The sequence below is a fragment of the Cavia porcellus genome, unplaced genomic scaffold (genome assembly GCF_034190915.1).
Source record: "Cavia porcellus strain 051 isolate PalLab524CR breed Dunkin Hartley unplaced genomic scaffold, mCavPor4.1 scaffold_13, whole genome shotgun sequence".
Taxonomy (NCBI): domain Eukaryota; kingdom Metazoa; phylum Chordata; class Mammalia; order Rodentia; family Caviidae; genus Cavia; species Cavia porcellus.
Window position 1 is genome coordinate 9,395,998 of NW_026947496.1, and position 19,706 is coordinate 9,415,703.

Below are 19,706 nucleotides of genomic sequence, written 5' to 3' on the forward strand. Positions count from 1 at the left end.
GTGTGGTACCTGTACATCCCCAGGCAGCGTGACAGTCCCTGGTGTGCCGCCCTGTGTGTGGTACCTGTACATCCCCAGGCAGCGTGACAGTCCCTGGTGTGCCGCCCTGTGTGTGGTACCTGTACATCCCCAGGCAGCGTGACAGTCCCTGGTGTGCCGCCCTGTGTGTGGTACCTGTACATCCCCAGGCAGCGTGACAGTCCCTGGTGTGCCGCCCTGTGTGTGGTACCTGTACATCCCCAGGCAGCGTGACAGTCCCTGGTGTGCCGCCCTGTGTGTGGTACCTGTACATCCCCAGGCAGCGTGACAGTCCCTGGTGTGCCGCCCTGTGTGTGGTACCTGTACATCCCCAGGCAGCGTGACAGTCCCTGGTGTGCCGCCCTGTGTGTGGTACCTGTACATCCCCAGGCAGCGTGACAGTCCCTGGTGTGCCGCCCTGTGTGTGGTACCTGTACATCCCCAGGCAGCGTGACAGTCCCTGGTGTGCCGCCCTGTGTGTGGTACCTGTACATCCCCAGGCAGCGTGACAGTCCCTGGTGTGCCGCCCTGTGTGTGGTACCTGTACATCCCCAGGCAGCGTGACAGTCCCTGGTGTGCCGCCCTGTGTGTGGTACCTGTACATCCCCAGGCAGCGTGACAGTCCCTGGTGTGCCGCCCTGTGTGTGCTACCTGTACATCCCCAGGCAGCGTGACAGTCCCTGGTGTGCCGCCCTGTGTGTGGTACCTGTACATCCCCAGGCAGCGTGACAGTCCCTGGTGTGCCGCCCTGTGTGTGGTACCTGTACATCCCCAGGCAGCGTGACAGTCCCTGGTGTGCCGCCCTGTGTGTGGTACCTGTACATCCCCAGGCAGCGTGACAGTCCCTGGTGTGCCGCCCTGTGTGTGGTACCTGTACATCCCCAGGCAGCGTGACAGTCCCTGGTGTGCCGCCCTGTGTGTGGTACCTGTACATCCCCAGGCAGCGTGACAGTCCCTGGTGTGCTGCCCTGTGTGTGGTACCTGTACATCCCCAGGCAGCGTGACAGTCCCTGGTGTGCTGCCCTGTGTGTGGTACCTGTACATCCCCAGGCAGCGTGACAGTCCCTGGTGTGCCGCCCTGTGTGTGGTACCTGTACATCCCCAGGCAGCGTGACAGTCACTGGTGTGCCGCCCTGTGTGTGGTACCTGTACATCCCCAGGCAGCGTGACAGTCCCTGGTGTGCCGCCCTGTGTGTGGTACCTGTACATCCCCAGGCAGCGTGACAGTCCCTGGTGTGCCGCCCTGTGTGTGGTACCTGTACATCCCCAGGCAGCGTGACAGTCCCTGGTGTGCCTCCCTGTGTGTGGTACCTGTACATCCCCAGGCAGCGTGACAGTCCCTGGTGTGCCGCCCTGTGTGTGGTACCTGTACATCCCCAGGCAGCGTGACAGTCCCTGGTGTGCTGCCCTGTGTGTGGTACCTGTACATCCCCAGGCAGCGTGACAGTCCCTGGTGTGCTGCCCTGTGTGTGGTACCTGTACATCCCCAGGCAGCGTGACAGTCCCTGGTGTGCCGCCCTGTGTGTGGTACCTGTACATCCCCAGGCAGCGTGACAGTCACTGGTGTGCCGCCCTGTGTGTGGTACCTGTACATCCCCAGGCAGCGTGACAGTCCCTGGTGTGCCGCCCTGTGTGTGGTACCTGTACATCCCCAGGCAGCGTGACAGTCCCTGGTGTGCTGCCCTGTGTGTGGTACCTGTACATCCCCAGGCAGCGTGACAGTCCCTGGTGTGCCGCCCTGTGTGTGGTACCTGTACATCCCCAGGCAGCGTGACAGTCCCTGGTGTGCTGCCCTGTGTGTGGTACCTGTACATCCCCAGGCAGCGTGACAGTCCCTGGTGTGCTGCCCTGTGTGTGGTACCTGTACATCCCCAGGCAGCGTGACAGTCCCTGGTGTGCCGCCCTGTGTGTGGTACCTGTACATCCCCAGGCAGCGTGACAGTCCCTGGTGTGCCGCCCTGTGTGTGGTACCTGTACATCCCCAGGCAGCGTGACAGTCCCTGGTGTGCCGCCCTGTGTGTGGTACCTGTACATCCCCAGGCAGCGTGACAGTCCCTGGTGTGCCGCCCTGTGTGTGGTACCTGTACATCCCCAGGCAGCGTGACAGTCCCTGGTGTGCCGCCCTGTGTGTGGTACCTGTACATCCCCAGGCAGCGTGACAGTCCCTGGTGTGCTGCCCTGTGTGTGGTACCTGTACATCCCCAGGCAGCGTGACAGTCCCTGGTGTGCCGCCCTGTGTGTGGTACCTGTACATCCCCAGGCAGCGTGACAGTCCCTGGTGTGCCGCCCTGTGTGTGGTACCTGTACATCCCCAGGCAGCGTGACAGTCCCTGGTGTGCCGCCCTGTGTGTGGTACCTGTACATCCCCAGGCAGCGTGACAGTCCCTGGTGTGCCGCCCTGTGTGTGGTACCTGTACATCCCCAGGCAGCGTGACAGTCCCTGGTGTGCTGCCCTGTGTGTGGTACCTGTACATCCCCAGGCAGCGTGACAGTCCCTGGTGCGCCGCCCTGTGTGTGGTACCTGTACATCCCCAGGCAGCGTGACAGTCCCTGGTGTGCCGCCCTGTGTGTGGTACCTGTACATCCCCAGGTAGCGTGACAGTCCCTGGTGTGCCGCCCTGTGTGTGGTACCTGTACATCCCCAGGCAGCTTGACAGTCCCTGGTTTGCCGCCCTGTGTGTGGTACCTGTACATCCCCAGGCAGCGTGACAGTCCCTGGTGTGCCGCCCTGTGTGTGGTACCTGTACATCCCCAGGCAGCGTGACAGTCCCTGGTGTGCCGCCCTGTGTGTGGTACCTGTACATCCCCAGGCAGCGTGACAGTCCCTGGTGTGCCGCCCTGTGTGTGGTACCTGTACATCCCCAGGCAGCGTGACAGTCCCTGGTGTGCCGCCCTGTGTGTGGTACCTGTACATCCCCAGGCAGCGTGACAGTCCCTGGTGTGCCGCCCTGTGTGTGGTACCTGTACATCCCCAGGCAGCGTGACAGTCCCTGGTGTGCTGCCCTGTGTGTGGTACCTGTACATCCCCAGGCAGCGTGACAGTCCCTGGTGTGCCGCCCTGTGTGTGGTACCTGTACATCCCCAGGCAGCGTGACAGTCCCTGGTGTGCCGCCCTGGGTTGCCGCTGTGTTGCTCAGGCTGCCTCCCACCCCCCGAGTGGGTGTGCTCATCTCACTTGCACGGATTCCCTGCCTGGCTCCTTTCTTCTTGCTGTGCTGTTCCTAAATCCTTCCCCCGGCCCTTCTTTCCTAGTGTGTTCTCTCTAAATTCTTCCCCCATCTATGCCAGTTACTTTGCTTGTTTGGTGACACTTGACACTACTCATGTGGTCAGGTTTCTAGCTTCTTTGGGCTCTTGTTTTCTCATCTACAAGATGGGACTAATTCCTACGTGGCTGGTTATTGCCGGGGTTTATATGTAGAGAGGCTCTGCCCTGGGAATTTAGGCCCTCCTGCAGTCGTACTGCTTTCCTGTGTATGGATCCAGAGGCCTCGGGTCTCTTGCTTTTCCTGTTCTCTCCTCTGCTTCCCTCCTGTCTTCTCTAGTCTCCTGTGCCCAGGTGTCTGCCTTTGGTCATTTTTGTTTAGCCTTTTTCTACCACCCGAGTTCCATTCCTGGCATTTCCCCGGGGAGCCCAGGGTCCAGGGCAACTGAAGGCCTCAGATGCCCCTGTGAGTAGGAAGGGTTGGGCACCACTGGCAACAAACCCTCTAATCCTTGGCATCCCCGGGACCCTTCCGTCACTAGAGGAGGCTCATGAGGGCCCAGTCATTTCTTTATCAAACCAGGGTAGCCAGAGGAGCGTGGCAGAGCTGGCCAGGACTCGGGGCCTACCTAGGAGCTTGCGTGTGTGTGCCTCCCTCCTGGCACACGTCCCACTGCGACCTCTGCTGCCTCAGCCTCGATACTGTGGCTTGGAAAGCACCGTGGATGCCCCTCTGGGAATAGAATAATAAGTGACACAAAATCAGGGCTATGGAGAGAAGAGTTTGGTATAAATACTTTATTAAAGAAATATTGTTTTCTTGTTAAAAAATACTACATTAGAGAAGAGAGTTTTGGGTTATCAGTCTTTGCTCGCAGAATCACAGTGTAAGATACTTATTTCTCGATCTCTCTAGGAACCTTCAGGCCACGGGTTACCACAACATAAATGGGAAAAACAATTCCTCTTCAGTGTGCCGAGTGCTCCGGTGCTCTGAGCGCGGTACTCCATCAACAGTTCCTGCGGAATCCATCTCTGCGGCTGCCTGCCTTTCAAACTAGGGCTCTGGGACGGCCCTCATCCCCCGGGGCAGCAGAGACGCAGCCCTGTACGGAGGTGTGGAAGGGAGTGGACAGGGGGGGTTTTTATTACTTGTCAGCAATGGTAGTGAAATGCCCTTTGTCGGATACCACCAGGTGAGGTAGGGAAGACATTCCAGAGGAAATCTGTTCATGGGGCAGCATTTTTATTTCTGTACATTTACATACGAATTTTCCCCGAAGTACAACAGAGGTGACACCATGCAGACATGTAGCTGTGCGACAGTTCAGAACTCAGAGTAAGCTTGTGCTATGAACGGGTACCGCCAGAGGGACCCTGTCAACGCGGACAGTCACACGGTTCTGAGATGCAGACCCCACCTGACTGGGCCGCAGGAAGGACAGAGGTAGGGACGCATTCCTCGTTAGACAACACACTGCTGCTTCTCCTACACACATGGTACAGTAGAGAGGTGGCCTTCAAAACGAGATAACTGCAACTGGGTCCCCCCGGGCCCCCACCACCTGGGGCTGGGCGGTGTAATGGTCACAGGTCACTGAACGGCACATCCAGCTCAGGGCTTGCCGCTGGGCTGGGAAGTGGCTGTGTGAGGGTGCCACTTCCTTCACCAGGTCTCTTTCTGTGGTCAAACTGACCTACCAGTCCCGTCCTCCTGTTGGAAGCAATTAGGGTCTTAGAAAACAAAAACGCTTAAAGACTTCTTTTTCCTATTGGCCTTGGGTGCTAATTAGGATGTCTGATAAGAATTATTACTGACTTCTGGAAAAGAAAAGAATGAAGAAGTACTCAGTCCCATCTCAGGTGTTCACATTTGTGCATAACTTTTATCAAAAAGGGGGGCACAGGTGCAGGGCTGGGCGAAGAGGGTGGCAGGGAGTCCAGACCTAGGAGTGGGCGGGCCGGGTAGAAAGGGCAAGAGCCTGAGGAGCATCTGATCACAGGACACAGAACCCTGGGGCTCAGCCAGAAGCCTGGTGCTGGGGAGCCAGGGCAGAGGCCCCCTGAACCCGAGGAACCTGTCAGGCCACACGTGGCAGGCCTGGGGGAGCTGCTGCCTCTTCCCAGTGCTCACATAGGGCTCGGCCCCCAGGAAGCACCCTACTGCAGCTGCCCTCCATCAAGAGGCTCAGGTACCTCTGCGGCCAGCGATACCTTGCAGGCTCCTGTGCGCTGCTAGACTTTGGTCCTGAGCCTGGGCCTCAAAGCGAGGTTTCCTCTGATGGCTCGGTCCTGATTGCTGAAGCAGGGAGCTCTGTCTTTGCAGGCCCAAGGTTTTTATCATTGTCCCCAGAGGTGGAGATCAGAGACCCTGGGGCTGAAGCTTGGAAGTGCCCTGCCTCGACCCCACGCTCCTGGTGATTTCAGCTTTCTTTGAAAAGGCTGCATAGACCTGGGAGGCTGATCACAGCTTCTGCAATGTCTTGTCCTGTCCTTTTCAGGGTTTGCTGCTGGGGGGCTGGTGGCCAGCACTCTGGAAAGTGTATAAGGTATTCTGCAAGTTTGGCACGCGAAGGCTGCACGGATCTAACAAAAGGCCTTTGGAAAGGAGTAACAGGAAACACGGAAAGAGGGTGACTCAGATACAGAGCACAGAAGGGCAAGGACAAGCCGGACTGGGAGCAGGTCCTGCCATGTGTCAGGCCAGACACCCGAGGCTTCAGTGACCTGAAACACAACTGCGCGCCTGGGGCCTGTCCAGGCAGCGGCTCCTGTGATGTCTGCACCCGATGTGGAGGAGAGGTGGGTGGGGATAGTGAGAAACACCAGGGCGAACTCAGCCCCTCTCTGGCCCTGTCCTGGGGAAGCCACCTCATTGCCGCCATGGCCCAGGACGACTTGGCTGGAAGAAGGCTCGGTGGAGATGCACAGCAGAGGGCTGAGGTGGGCAGCTGAGTGAGAGGCCGGGGAGCAGGCCTGAGGGGCTGCAGAGCGGTGCCTGCCTGTGCTGAGAAGGCCACTTTCTCAGTGTCCTCTGCAGACACCGGACGGAAACCTTCTGCCTGGGGCAAGATGAGGTACAGATGAGAACCTTGGAGCCTGGTGGGCGGAGCTGAGCTTTGGTGAGTTATTGCTTCTCTCAGTTCATCTTGCTGTGGCTGTGTTGACTAACCCAGGAGGAACCTCACTCCTGCCTGCACCCGCACCCCACCTCTGGCGATCGAGCGACAAGCGGGGGTGACCGAGGGAGACGGGACCGCCAGCCTCTGTGTGTGCTCCGGGGATGCGAGTGTCACCACCGAGCTGGCGGTCTCGGGGTGTGTGCTTGAGATGTGGGTGACGGCCACAGTCCGGGGGAGCAGGGCCTCCCTCCCGAGAGTCGCCTTAGTCTCTGTCAGTTATTTTCCTAGTGTTTCAGTTCAGAAAGTAGCCATGGTTTTCAAGTAGTGCCGGAGACGAAGCGGGCTGGAGAGGGGAAGCTGTCCTGCTGGAGCTAATCTGGGATGGAACTTTAATAAAGTGACAGTCCCAGACCGCAGCCCACCTGTCAGCTGTGTCCAAGCCTAAGCGAACCTGGCGTTGGAGAGCGGTGATCCTTACTGGTCAGCTACGGTTCCTGGTGCAATATGGAAGCTGCCCTCGGACAGCGCCCAGTGTCAAGTACAGAGGATGATTTGGAGGGGAGAGACTAGGCTGGTTTCCATGATGTCCGGAAGCCGAGTTCCCCCAGCATACGGCATGGAAGCTCTTACCTTACACACGGAAGGGAAAACAGACAGACTTTAAAACCACACACAGCCTCTAGCATAGACTGAGCTCATGTGCGCGTCACCGTCTGGAGTTCCGGTCAGGGGAGGCTCCACATGCGTGTCATGTACGTGTGCCACAGGTGGCCACAGCGCCAGGGTCCCCCTCAGGGTGACCGTGCCTCACTCACTGGCATGGGTCCACTTCATGATCAGTGAGAGGAGAGGGGATAAAGTGCTTCTCGTAAAAATGACCAAAATAAATACAAACATTTAATGGCAGAAAAGAAAGTCTTCGAAGGGTTATCTCCGAAGAGTCTGTTCCTCCAACCCATTCCTTGGACTTTTGGAAAAAGAATTTCCCAACACCAGCCAAAAGCCTCGCGATGCATGGGGGCAGCGTCCACAGCAGAGCTAGACTCTGACCCCGGCCGAGCGTCCACCTGGCCCGGCCTGTAAACCTGCACCTGAGCTCCCCACAATGCCTGCAGCCCCAGAGGCTTGAGGGACAGTGGCTCAAGGCTACATGGACTTCATGCCGTTGGCGGTGGCGCCCTCGGGCAGCCCGTCACTGGTCGTGGCCACGTCATGCAGGCCTGAGTAGTCCTTGAGCTCAGCATTGGTGAGCAGGAGCGGCTGCTCCCCCTTCCGGTGCGGCAGCAGCGGCTGGCGTGTGTAGTGCTCCCCGTTGGAGATGTTCTCAGGCAGGTTCTGGTCCCGGCTCTCGGGCAGCAGGAGGATGCAGATGATGCAGATGAGCGTGCAGCAGGCGAAGATGATGTGGTGCAGGAAGTAGCCTTTCTGGTTGTGCAGCTCGATGATGGGTGCTGTGAGCATGCCGAAGCCCGCACTGGCCAGCACCAGCCCCAGTCCGCCGCACCTGCAGGGGAGGCAGAGCACGAGGGTTAGCAGAGTGGTGCCACCAGCATAGCAGTCCAGAGCAGGGCAGATGACCACAGCAGGCCACAGCAGAGCCACTGGAAACATGGCCCCAGATTGCACATATTGCAAACCCGACGCTCACGTTCATTTGTTGGAGGCTGAGCCTTTGGAGAGGGACTGCGGTTAGAGGTGGCCCAGGTGGGTGGGGCTCCGCCAAGGCAGGAAGGGAGGGTCCCAAGGCCGCTGGCCTGCTCTGTATTGCCCAGAGCTGCCCTGCTCTATGTTGACTCTTGGCAGAGTCCCCACCCATGAGACTTCTGTCCCTGATTGCAGACTTCCCAGGAACCGAATAAACTTTACCCAGTGGGTAGCACGCAGTTAGAGCACAGGAAGAGACTGAGACCCTGGGAAGCCCCGCCTCTGCAGCCTCTGCCTGTCTCTGTGTTGCAGGTGGGAGCCCCGAACCACCCTCGCCCATGCCCTCTGTGGATCCTCTCTAGTTCAGCAGCTGCTTTTCTTTATCAACTCAAACTATTGTAAATGGAACAACATCAACAGACAAAGACCTATTTGCCATAAGTAATAAACAGAAAAAAATCCCACAGTGTTATCCAAGTGTGCTATAACCCCAAGGCTTTAAAACAGGGACTGGAGGATGACCAAGAGTTAAGCCACTGAAGACACAAGGACGCTGCAAGTGATGTTCCCTTCATTACAGCTGGACACTGAAGATAGCTATATTTCAAAGACAATGATTTCCTTCTGACCAGGCGACCTGTGTATTTCCTACAGTCGTCATGTGTACCGGAGTGGACTGGCCTGCTCTGAGGGTCATTTCAGGATGGCCTGGAAGTGAGACCACTGCTGACTGAGAGACCCTTGCTGTGCAGTGGCCCTGAGCTATCAAAGGACGGAGCCAGAGCAGGAGGCACTGACCTCCGCTTCTCTGCCAAGGGAAGGAGCCCATCAGCTGTGGCTGATGAGCAGACGCCGGCACTATGCAAGTCCCTGCCAGGCTCAGGTGTTTTGTGGGCACTGAAAAGTGGTGCATTTCTGGGATACTGTGTGTGGGTGTGTGTGTGATGCTCAGATGCCAGGCCAGGGTCGAATAGGCTTTCCTGGAGCCTCACTGAGGGGGACAGGTGACAGTGCTGCTGGCGCCAAGGAGCTGAAGGAAAGTTGCATGTCCAGCCCCAGAACAGAGTGTACAGGGACAGGGACTTCAGTTAGTTTACAGGAGAACTTTATAGCACAGCTGCTGGAGGCTTAGGCACCACTCTGAGTAAAGGGACTTCTGTCCCTGGACTTTCAAGGCAGAGGGGCCGAGGGGAGGGCCCTGCAGTGGGCAGAGGTTTGCTTGTGATTCCAGCTATTGATGAGTCTTCAGCTCCCTTGAGTTGGCTCTTGACTCACAAAACCACTGCCACAAGACTGACACCGAAAGCCAACATACTACCCGGGTGTCTATATGTGGCTACAAACTACCTGAAAAGGAGGCTAAAGTGCTTACAGAGAAACACCACAGATAGAACAAGAACGAGGCTGGAAGAGCTACCTTCCCAATTCAAAACATCCTCTGAAGCCACGTTAATTGGGACAAAGCCGTGCTGCTCTGCCCGCAGACAGATCCACGGAACAGAACGGCGGCTCGGAAACCAGCCTTTACACTTCTGAATGATGTCTGCCAAAAGCAAATTCAGTGGGGGAAGGCTGGTCCTGTCAACAGGCAGCGCTGTGTTGGGATAATCACGTGCAAAAGAAGGAAGCTGGAACTCAAAATGAATGTAGAGCCTGCGAGTGAGAGCTAAAATCACAGCAGTTTTATAAGAAAGCATAAAAGGGAATCTGTGTGGCTCAGGGTCGGCCAGTGCTCTTGGCCACGACCCCAAAAGCAGGATTCAGAAAAGCAAGTTGACTCACTGGACTGCTCTGAAATTACAAATGTCGAGCCGGGGATGTAGCCTGTGCATAAGCTCCTGCCTGGCAAGGGCAAGGTCCTGAGTTCAATTCCTAGTACCAAAAACAAACAAAAACCCCAGAAATGAACAATGTCCACCTTTTAAAGGATACATGCCCCCGGAGGGGAAAAGACAGGACCTGGGCTGGGTGAAAACATTTGCAAAGCAAATAACTGATAAATGGTGTGTATCCAGAATATATAATGGGCTCTAAATAAAAATGATGACAACCTAATTTAAAAAGTGGGCAAGAGAGTGCAACAGACATTTTCCCCAAAGAAACTGAACAAACCACAGATGGCCAACAACACACAGAAAGAAGCACGAGATTATTCCTCATTAGAAAAATGCAAATCGAAACCACAGTTCCACACCACTGCGCACCTGCTAGGAGGAGAACTGTAATGAAAGAGAGAATAAATAGCACACTGAGCACAGCGCAGAGAAACCAGAGCGCCATGCAAGTCTCTGGACTGTACTGCTGGCAGCCTCTTCGGAGAGCAGATCAGCAGTTTCTTAAAAGGCTAAACATCACTTTTTATGTAACTAGCAATGCCACAGTGGAACAGGTGGAGAACACAGCCGTAGTAAACAGACAGGCAAGTGCTTGTCCCTAACAGCCTGTGTGCCTGTGGGCTGGTGAGTGGGTAAAGGAAGGCACGTGGCAGCAGGGAAGATGCAGTCAGCTATGGAAAGGAACAGACGCTGACATCCGCTACACCACGGGTGACTTGTAAGAACAGGCCGAGGGACCCTCTGATGCCATTTGTATGAATGTCAGAAAGGGCGGAGCCGCAGAGATGGGAAGCAGATGAGTAACTGCTCGGGGCTGGGGGTGAGGTCAAGGACTGAATGCAAAGGGCCCCCAAGGGCTTTTTGGAGGTGATGTCACAGAACTAGACGGTGGCCATGGATGCCCTGTGTTATAAACTGATTCTGTCAGTGACCTGTAAGCTTTAAACAATGCATGTGGGGTACATAGTTACAGCTCGAAGATGCTGCGAAGGCAACCCCCAAACTCCCAGCTGGCTCCTGCTGGGACAGGGTCTCACAGTGTCCTGCATCCAGGCAGCCATACTCCCAGGGACTGTCCCCATTGCCCTCTCCACAGCCACTGTGGCTGCTCTGGCCAGGGTTGTGTCCTGCTGTACCTGGGATCTTCTCAGTGAGGCCAAGCAGAGGAGGGTCCCTACCTCACCTCCACCAGCTCACTGGTACTGGGAAGTGGCCCGGTGCTGGGTCAGGCTCGCCCCTGCAGGTGTTCCTGTGGCAGCTGCAGGACACCCTGGCATCACCCCAGGACACTCACTGTGCCTCTCTGTGTCTCTGATTGACTTCAGAGGCTTTCAAGGGCAAGACCAGGGTGGCTCAGTTCCTGTCCCCAGCATCAACCCAGACACAGCCTGAGACCCGGATGCTACCAGAGTGTCACCCGCACTGTGGTCAGGTCGCTGAGAAGGTCCCATGGTTGCTTTTCCTCTTGCACCATCCCCTCTTGTGCCTTGAGTGTGGATTGGGCTCGACTTCAAAGGACAAGTTGGTCACTTCCTGACAGTGTAGCACAGCACAGGCCATGAGATGTCCTCTCTGTGACCCAGCCACGGTGAGTGAGCTTGGGAGCAACCTGCTGGCTGCCATTGGCATGTGGCACATTGTCAAGGTTCATGTGACAAGGACCACAGTGGCCCTGGCCGAAGCCTTCAGGGAGCCAACCCCTCTGTCCATGACCCACAGAGAACTGGGTCCTGCCAGTGTCTGTGGAGTCTGAGGCTCCTTCCGTCCCCAGCCCCAAGCTGGGCACTTGGCAAGGCTGTGCCACTGGCCTGTAGACTCTGTGTGGAAGTTGCACTGGTGACCGCTGGCCCACCAAGGATGCAAATGAGAAGGTGTAGTACCTTTGGGGGCATCTCCCAGATGCCAATCCCGTTTCCAGACAGAAGGTCCAGGATCATGAGCCTCTGATGTCCTTACGCCTTCAAGGGCAGGGAGCATTTTCTATAGCACTGACAGGCACCGCTTATTAATAAATGTTGGATGCTATGGATTACCCTGGCTTCTGAGGTAGGCAGTTCCGGCCACCCGAGCAAACGGGACAGGTTAAATATAGCTGACCACAACCAAGAGCACCGAGGTCATGTCCACTTTTCAGGAGAATCATATGCGCACCTAAAACAGCCTCTCCAGGCTGCTGATAAATTTGCCCTATCAGGAAGCCCTGGGTTGGAGGGAGTGAGGTAATCAGACAGTAACGGGTATATTTGTTCAGTACTGTCGGAACCAGTATGACACCCATTCCTCTGAAAGCTCCCTGGTATCCACCTGCCCTTCCTGGCATTGAGTGTGGGCAGCACCCTTGCTGCATAGGAAGGCGGCGTGTAGACCCTGAGAGGAGACCCCGGGTCTCCTGCCACTATGCCAGAAGTGTGAATGCATGCATGGTGTTCATAAGCCCTGGCAGGTGACATGTTTAGTCTGTGGCTCATTTAGAAAACCCTCTGTGTGCACATGGCACATATATTCATCAGCTCACGTGACAGGGATACAGTCACAGATGTGTAACAGTGTCTCAGCCAGTGACAGCTGGACACCGCTGGACTCCATGAGATTATAACGGAACTGGACGTTCCCATCGCCTGGTGACACTGCAGTCACTGTGATGCCACAGTGTGTCTGTAAGGATGTTGGCAGAAATACCCACCATGCCACCAGGGACAGAGACGGATAACACACAGTTACACATAGGATGCGATGCTTAACGTTGCTGGAGGCTCGTAGACTTACTAAGCTGGACTTGTTAGTGTTAATTTGGAGTGGACTCTGGCTACTTCCAAAAGTTACCTCCAGCACAGTGGGCTGTGTGACAGCAGTGGCAGTTCCATGTATCTGTGGTCCCCTCCTGTCTCACGAGTGACCTAGACCATCCAGGCTTTGTCCTGGAACCCCAGGACGTCCACATGACCATGATGTCATCCAATGACACACTTAGAACACTCCCTGTGGTTAAGTGATGCCTGCGAGCATGATTTCATTTGGTTTTCTACCAGAGTCCTTGAAGCTGGGCATGGCGGCACCTAACATCCCAATACGCAAGGAGGCTGTGGCAGGAGGATTACAAGTCTGAGCCCAGCCCAGGCAGTTTAGGTTCCATCTCAAGATTTAACAAAAAGGGCTGGAGTTCAGCTCAGTACAGCAGGCTTTTGCTCAACCTGAAGTTCAAAAAACAAAAAAAAGTTGGGGGAGGGATCCCTCAAAATCCTGGCATATTAGGACAATTTTGATGGACAAAGAACCTTTACCAAAATGCAGACCGTGGCTAGGCATTTTTGCAGGTTGCCACTAGAGGGCAGGCCACACCGTGCTTCTACTGGAGAGACCCCTGCAGTACCTAGGGTTAGGACAGAAGGTGACAGGGAGGGGCACACTCTCCTCCCTGGTGCTTTAGAAGCGCAATTTGACTATGCCATGTATCTGTGTTTTGCCAGTAACACTATCTGGACAGCATGAAGGTCCGAAAGATGATACGCAGGCAGACTTAGAGTTAAGCTCGGCAGAAGCTTCAGTGCTGGTCCACGCGTGGGCATCACCTGACCTCAACCTTTTCTCTTCTGGTTTCTTCCTGTAGGCTTCTTGCCTTGACATTTGTGTGAAGTCAGGAATGAACATATTTGTGACGATCATTGGAGAAATGTAACTTCCCTGTGTGCAGGCAGTGTCCTTCACTACATGCAGTCCCACCTCGGGGACGCTGGGTGTGGCTCTAGGGCCCCCCTGAACATCAAGGCCCTCAGATGCTCTGGTCCCTCGTATGAGGTCAGGTGGGATTTACACAGAACCTACAGGCACCTTCCTCGGGAGACTTTAAACCTCCTGGTCACTTCGACTGCTACATGTCACATGGTGTCACGTGGAAAATAACAGCCCAAAGGAGGCCCCTGCATGTTCGGGACAAACACCTTTGTCTCCCAGTACTCCCCAATCACAGCCGGCAGACACTGAGGGATGCCTGTCCCCTCCTCTCTCCCTTCCTCACCACCTGACAAGGCAGATGTCATCTGCGTCACCAGGAGGCAGAGATATCAGAGCTGGCTGGGGACTCATGTGTGGCCTCTGGGTCCCACCAGCCCAAGACTGGAGGTCCCAGTCGCCGACATCCGGCTTCCTCTTCCTGTGGTGCCCGCACTGCAGAGCCGTGGGTGTGGGGCACGTGTGGGCCTCTCGTGCCCCTCCCCACTGTTGCTTGTTTTTAAGGCATGCACTTTAAAAGCAGGTTCTAGAAGGCACAGTGAGAGGACAGATGCTGAGCCCAGCTGGAGGCGGGGCCTCTTGGGCTGCACAGGTAGGGAAGAAGTTGGGGAGCCCCCTGCACGGTGGCAAGCAGGGTGGGAGGCAGAAGAACCCAGGGGTGCGCAGGGACTGGGCAGCTGGCACCAGGGCTGTATGAGGAACCATGCAGACAAGCACCTGCGGACCCCTGCTGCGGCCTCCAGGTGGACAGTGGACAGTGGACAGTGCTCCTGTCATGGAAGTGCCACTAGTCGCCTCCAGAGCAATGAAGGATCCCAGGGCCACTTCCACCCACCCCAGGGGGGCGGGAGACATGGGGCTGTCCAATGTGGTATGGAGGATGGGAAACAGTGTCCAGACAGGGCCAGGGCAGCAGGCCATGGTCCCTGTCACCAAAACCTGGACACCATCTCAGAAAGCAGGATTCAACTCCACCTGGTCTCTGTCATCTGGATGATGGATTTTTATAAGCACCTGTGCAGAGAACTTTCTAACTTTGCACACATGTCCAATTGCCTCTGGCAGTTCTGTTTAGTTTTTTGAGACAGGGTCTCACTCTATAGTCCAGGCTGGTCTCAACTTGAGGCAATCCTCCTGCCTCAGCCTTCCAAGTGCTGGGATTGCAGGTGTGTGCTACCACACCCACCTAGATATTTGAGAACTTTTTCCTTTTGGTGGTTGGAGGATTGAACCCAGGGCCTCAGCCATGTTAAACAAATGCTGGGCTACATCCCTGACCCTCTGGCATTTTGGTCTCTGTTACTGTTCTTGCTCAGAAATCTTTCTCTGTTATTAACACAGACAGCACTGTGGAAAAGGCGAGTTTTGCATTAAGGGAATGCTGGCTGTGGACTTCTCTGTGCATAAGCGCAGGGAAAGCTTGTGTCCACCCCAGGGACTCCCACAGGCTGTGGGTGAGAGGAGGCCATGGACACCTTCCAGCCTGGCTGGGCCCCAGGAGTCAGTGCCCTGCCCTTCCGGGTCAGATATCTTTTCAAATTGGTCATCTTGGGAAACTGTTGAATCCCTATCCTGAAATAATCTTTCCAGGTCTGCATGGCAGAGGAAGAGGGTATTTCGTTTCCTTCCAACTGGTTTGCTGCTCGATGTCTGACAATGGGTAAGGGGGCCGACAGCCACTGGAGGTCCATGCTGCCTCCCCGGGGGCAGACACATGCTGGATGGCTGCCAGGGGCCAGCAGGAAACCGGAGCCAAGCCAACCCACCCTGGGCTTGGCTTCAGTGAGAGATGCATCTCTGCTGCATTCTTTTGTAAAGGAAGAGGTTTGCCTGGGTGAAGGCCACAGAGGAAGTCACCAAGTGTCCATGCATCCATACAGCTGCAGGCCTCTAATGAGCTCCTGCCACCTTCTTAAAGTGGCTGGGACAGACTTCTGGGCCCTGAATTGCTTTTTTCTTAAACTTACAATACCTCAGCATTTTCGTTGGGGAATGGGGTAGCTAGGCCACACTTGGATGGTAAAAATGCAAGAGAACAAATTATAACGAGGTCACCTGCAGAGCCTGCCTCCTGGAAACTCGGACAGGACCATGCCTCTCTGGTTCCCCCTTGGGACCCCAGCACCCCCACTTGCTCTTCCGAAAGGCATCATCCTTGCTGTCACTGGATTCCTGGGCTCCCTGCTTGCAGAAGGACCTCATCCCCAGGAGGCACAGCGTCTGCAGTGCTCATAACCCCCACGATGCCGGTCAGCTTCTGCCCCCAGCGAGCGAGACACCAACAGTAAGCCCACGGAACACCTTTTACCCAGCGTGCCTGGGGTCACACGTGTTTTAGATCTGAAATGTTTCAGATTGGAAAATTCTTTTTTTTGTTTTTCTTTTCTCTGGTGCCGGAAATGGAACTCAGAACCTTGTGCTTGCCAGGCAGGGGCTGTGTAGCTGAGTTGCATCCCCAGCACACATGGGAATTCTTGCATATACCTAATGAGCTGTCTCGAAGATGAGACCCAGGTCTACGCACCAAATTAATTTATATCTACGTTTACATGCATGCACCAAAGGTCAGTTTTAATAATTTTGTTCATGAAAAGGAAGTTTCATGGTATAAACTTGTGGGGAAAAAGTTTTAGATTTTGGAGCATTTTTGAGTTCACATTTTTCAGATTAGGAATGTTCAGCCTGCATCAGGGAACCAGCTGACTACAGTTAGGTAATAAACGCGCTTTTAAATAAGCACTTTAAATCACATCGGCCGTGTACCCGGCGCTCTGGGAAGGGGAATTCCCTGTTATGAGTTAAAAAGTGCTGAGCACTCGATGTCCACGACACCCACCTGGAAGCAGGGCTAAGGCAAGCTCCGCCAGGCCCGGTGCCGTGCTACGGGCAGGCGGGACCTGGCTCCTCGTGGCTCTCAGTGGATCTTCTCCCTATCTCTGCGGTCTAGCTCACTGGGCCTCTTGGGGACCGTCCTTTAGATTAGTGACCCTGACTTCTCTGGCCAGTAAGTGACAGGTCCTGGCTACTTTCTTAAGTACTTTTGGGCTGAGGGTCTCACTGTGCCGCTCATTCTGACCTTGAACTTCTGCCTCAGCCTCCCAATGGCTAGGATTACAGGTGCCTGCTTCCTTTCTTCTTTTGAAGTAGCTTTGTTCCCGAGGTCTCTTGGAAGGATTAGGAGCTCTGATTTTGGTAGACGTGCAGGCTGTGAGCAGCTTAGACCCTACTCCTTTCCGGTCACTGCGGGGTTTGTTTCCTGACGGAAGAGCGCCCTGTATCCATGGCGCCTGGCTCAGCGCTCACCTGGCCACCCGCAGGGAGCCGTCCGCTCAGGCCTGGCTCAGAAGCCAGGATGGGCAGAGCTGGCGTGGACTCCTGAGGGCCCCGTCACTCACCTTATCACTGTGGGGGTGATCTCTGCGCAGAAGAACACGCTGAGGCTGCCCACAGCGTGGGAGGCGAACATGCCCACGATGGAGAAGGAGATGGAGAACTTGTCCTTCACGCTGTCACTCATCCCTGGAGACAGGAGAATTGGGGTGAGTGAAGGGGACGGGACTGACCCCCACTTCCTGGCTCGGTGGGACCTACACCTGTCCTGTGAGCCCCTTGCATGCCAAGCATGCCCAGGCTACCAGTGGCCTGCCATCGTGCCCAGGCCAGTAGTGGAGCCCAACAAGGGTGCGTGGCCTCTCCATGCTGTCCTCCGGGCCAGCGAGCCTCAGCCACTCAGCCTCAGGCTTTCCCGCAGAGCCAGGGTGGGGGTCTTGGTCAAAAACACAAATAACTGAAACAGAGGACTTCACAGGCCTGGCAGGAAAGTGCTTAGCCGAACCAGTGCCTGGCACTGGCACTGGAGTCCGGGTGCACAGGCGGCTTCAGTGCAGCGCATGCACTTGGGGGCCACACACCTGGGCCTGGCCGAGCACCCCAGGGTGGGGTGGAGGGGGGTGCACAGCTTGCGGGGGGCTGGCTTGTGCAGCAGCAGCGGGAGGTGCAGCCCAGTGGTTCTGCTGTCCCGGGATGGGGACGGCGAGCCTGAGACAGCACAGCCAGCCAAGCCCAGCACTCCTGGGGCTTCTGCTCCCACCGGGCTCTGTCCCAGGGACCAACCGTGCTGGTGCTGCACTGGCTCCGGGGACAGGGAACGCATGCGTGCCAAGCTGCACAGCACGGGCAACGCGAGTCGCTTTCTCTAGCGGCAAGAGGGGCAGAGAATACAAATGTGAGCTTATAGTGTCCAACCTACGGCCAACTTCAGCTGCAATTCTTGGAGGGCAAAGAAGGGAGAAGAGAGAGGAAACGAAAGCAGTCAGTTTTTCTTTCTGCAAACTCCCATGGGACCGCAGGGCAGACAAGGGTGCGAGGGAATCGGGACTCACCTGAGTCTGGGTGCTGGCTGTATTTCCCGATCACTGGGCAGGGGGGAGGGACAGCGCCCACGGGTGGAAGGATGATGAGAGAGGGAAGAGAAGGAGAAAGGGAGTTAGTGTGGGTGGTGGCTGCGTGTGCCCACTTGACTTGTGGCCAAGCGAGTGCCCAGAGTGTCGGGGTTGGTGCCGAGGCCCGAGCACTGGAGTTCACACTGGGCCAAACAAAGAGCTTCTTTAAGAAGGAGGGCAGAAGCCCTGCAGACCTCAGAGCCTGGGAGATACTGCAGCCCTTCAGGGAAGACGCTCTCGGTCTCGGGGTGAATTTTCTGGCATATAAACTTATCAAGGACCCCCGAAGTGTGTGTTCAAGGCACACAGGCAGCGCAGGGCTGCACACGCCAGGCTCTGTCTCTGCCTCCCCTGAGCTCTGTTCTTCACAGCTCCCTGCATTCTGCCCAGAATTCCTGTGGCATTCCTGCTGTGGGCCACCTGGGGCTAAGGGCTCCCTGCCACATCCATCCTAACCTTGTGAGCTGGGCAAAGGCTCCCTGGAAGGACAGCTATCGAGCGACACAGGGAGATGGACACCATTGTCCATTTCCATGACTGGGTCCAACTGCAAATTGGATCAGTCTCTCAGCAAACATGGGAGGTTCAGGAGTTTGCCTGAGCTGGAAAAATGGCTTTGGAGTTTGAAAAGAGCTCATCTGTCACTGTCTGCACAAGGCTGTTTCTCATGGGCACAGAGGGGCAGGCACGAGGTCTAATCCTGGCAACTGGGGCTTGATCTCCTTGTATCAAAGCGGGCACTCATGGTGTAGATTTCCCCAGTGCCCGAGGCATGAGAAGGTGGCCCAGTGATTAGCTGGCGAGGCCAAAAGCTGCTTGCATGTACAGAGGCTGGCATATTTCATGAGCAGCTACCCTGAGCTTGCTGGAGGGGCTGGTTCGATTATTTCTAACATTTACTGAGACATTCTTGGGTTCAAGGAGAAGTTGCACAATTTGAGAAAATCTATGGAAAGTCAGGACCCCATGTGAAATGTTAAAACCGATTCATTTTCCCCTTAAAGTTGCACAAAGGAAACACGTCATTTGTTCTTTGTCATGTGATGAATCCCATGAGACAGACTATTCCAGTGAAGTCACCTTTACTGGACCCTGCAGGCCTGGTGTGCTGGAAGTCACCATACAGCTGGGAGGCTTTGAGCAGGGCTGCAGGAGGGGAAGGAGGACCCAGGACCCTCGAAGGCACAGCTCAGCGATGCTGGTTTAAGCTCCATCTTTGCCAAAGCTGTTTCTCCAAGCTGTGAATTTTGCCTGCTCAGGCCATGGGATACTTTTCGCGGCTACTGTGCTATAGTTTAGATCTCCAGTGTCCACTGAAGGCCCACGTATTGAACAGATCTCTAGTTATTGAGAGGTAGTGGGAACTTTAAAAGGTAAGGCCTTGTGGGAGGAAGTTAGGTGAGTGAGGGTGCCCTTGAAGGGGACTGTGGGGCGCTGGCCCCTCCTCTCCCACTCTCTTTTGTATCTCAGTCACTGTGAGGTACCACATGCTTCTGCCTTGACATGGGGCCTCTGCCATGGGCCCCAAAGCAATGCCAACTGATCATGGACTGATCCCTGTAACACCATGAGCCAAAGCCAACCTTTCCTCTTTTTTAAGTTACTCAACCCTGGTATTTTGTTACCATTAACAGAAAACAGTGCACCTCCAAACCCGCTTCAGTGGTTCACCAGCTCCCCACCCTGTACCCTCTCACCAATCCCCTCTCTG

General features: G+C 55.7%; 1 protein-coding gene across 3 annotated transcripts in view; it reads right to left on the minus strand.

Annotated features, from left to right (window-relative positions):
* Window positions 1-4,006: 4,006 nt before the first annotated feature.
* Slc22a23 (solute carrier family 22 member 23) overlaps window positions 4,007-19,706 on the minus strand; it is a 154,304-nt gene continuing 138,604 nt past the window's right edge. Inside the window, exons 8-11 of one of the 3 annotated variants that reach the window (XM_003468816.4) lie at window positions 17,936-17,968; window positions 17,799-17,822; window positions 16,949-17,072; window positions 4,007-7,849 (exon numbers count right to left, since the gene is read on the minus strand). In XM_003468816.4, the coding sequence (XP_003468864.2) occupies window positions 7,492-7,849; window positions 16,949-17,072; window positions 17,799-17,822; window positions 17,936-17,968 (539 nt within the window). In that variant the 3' untranslated portion in view covers window positions 4,007-7,491. Of the gene's footprint in view, window positions 7,850-16,947; window positions 17,073-17,798; window positions 17,823-17,935; window positions 17,969-19,706 lie in introns of those variants that run through there. The other 2 variants (XM_063259810.1, XM_063259811.1) reach the window with 2 other exon arrangements.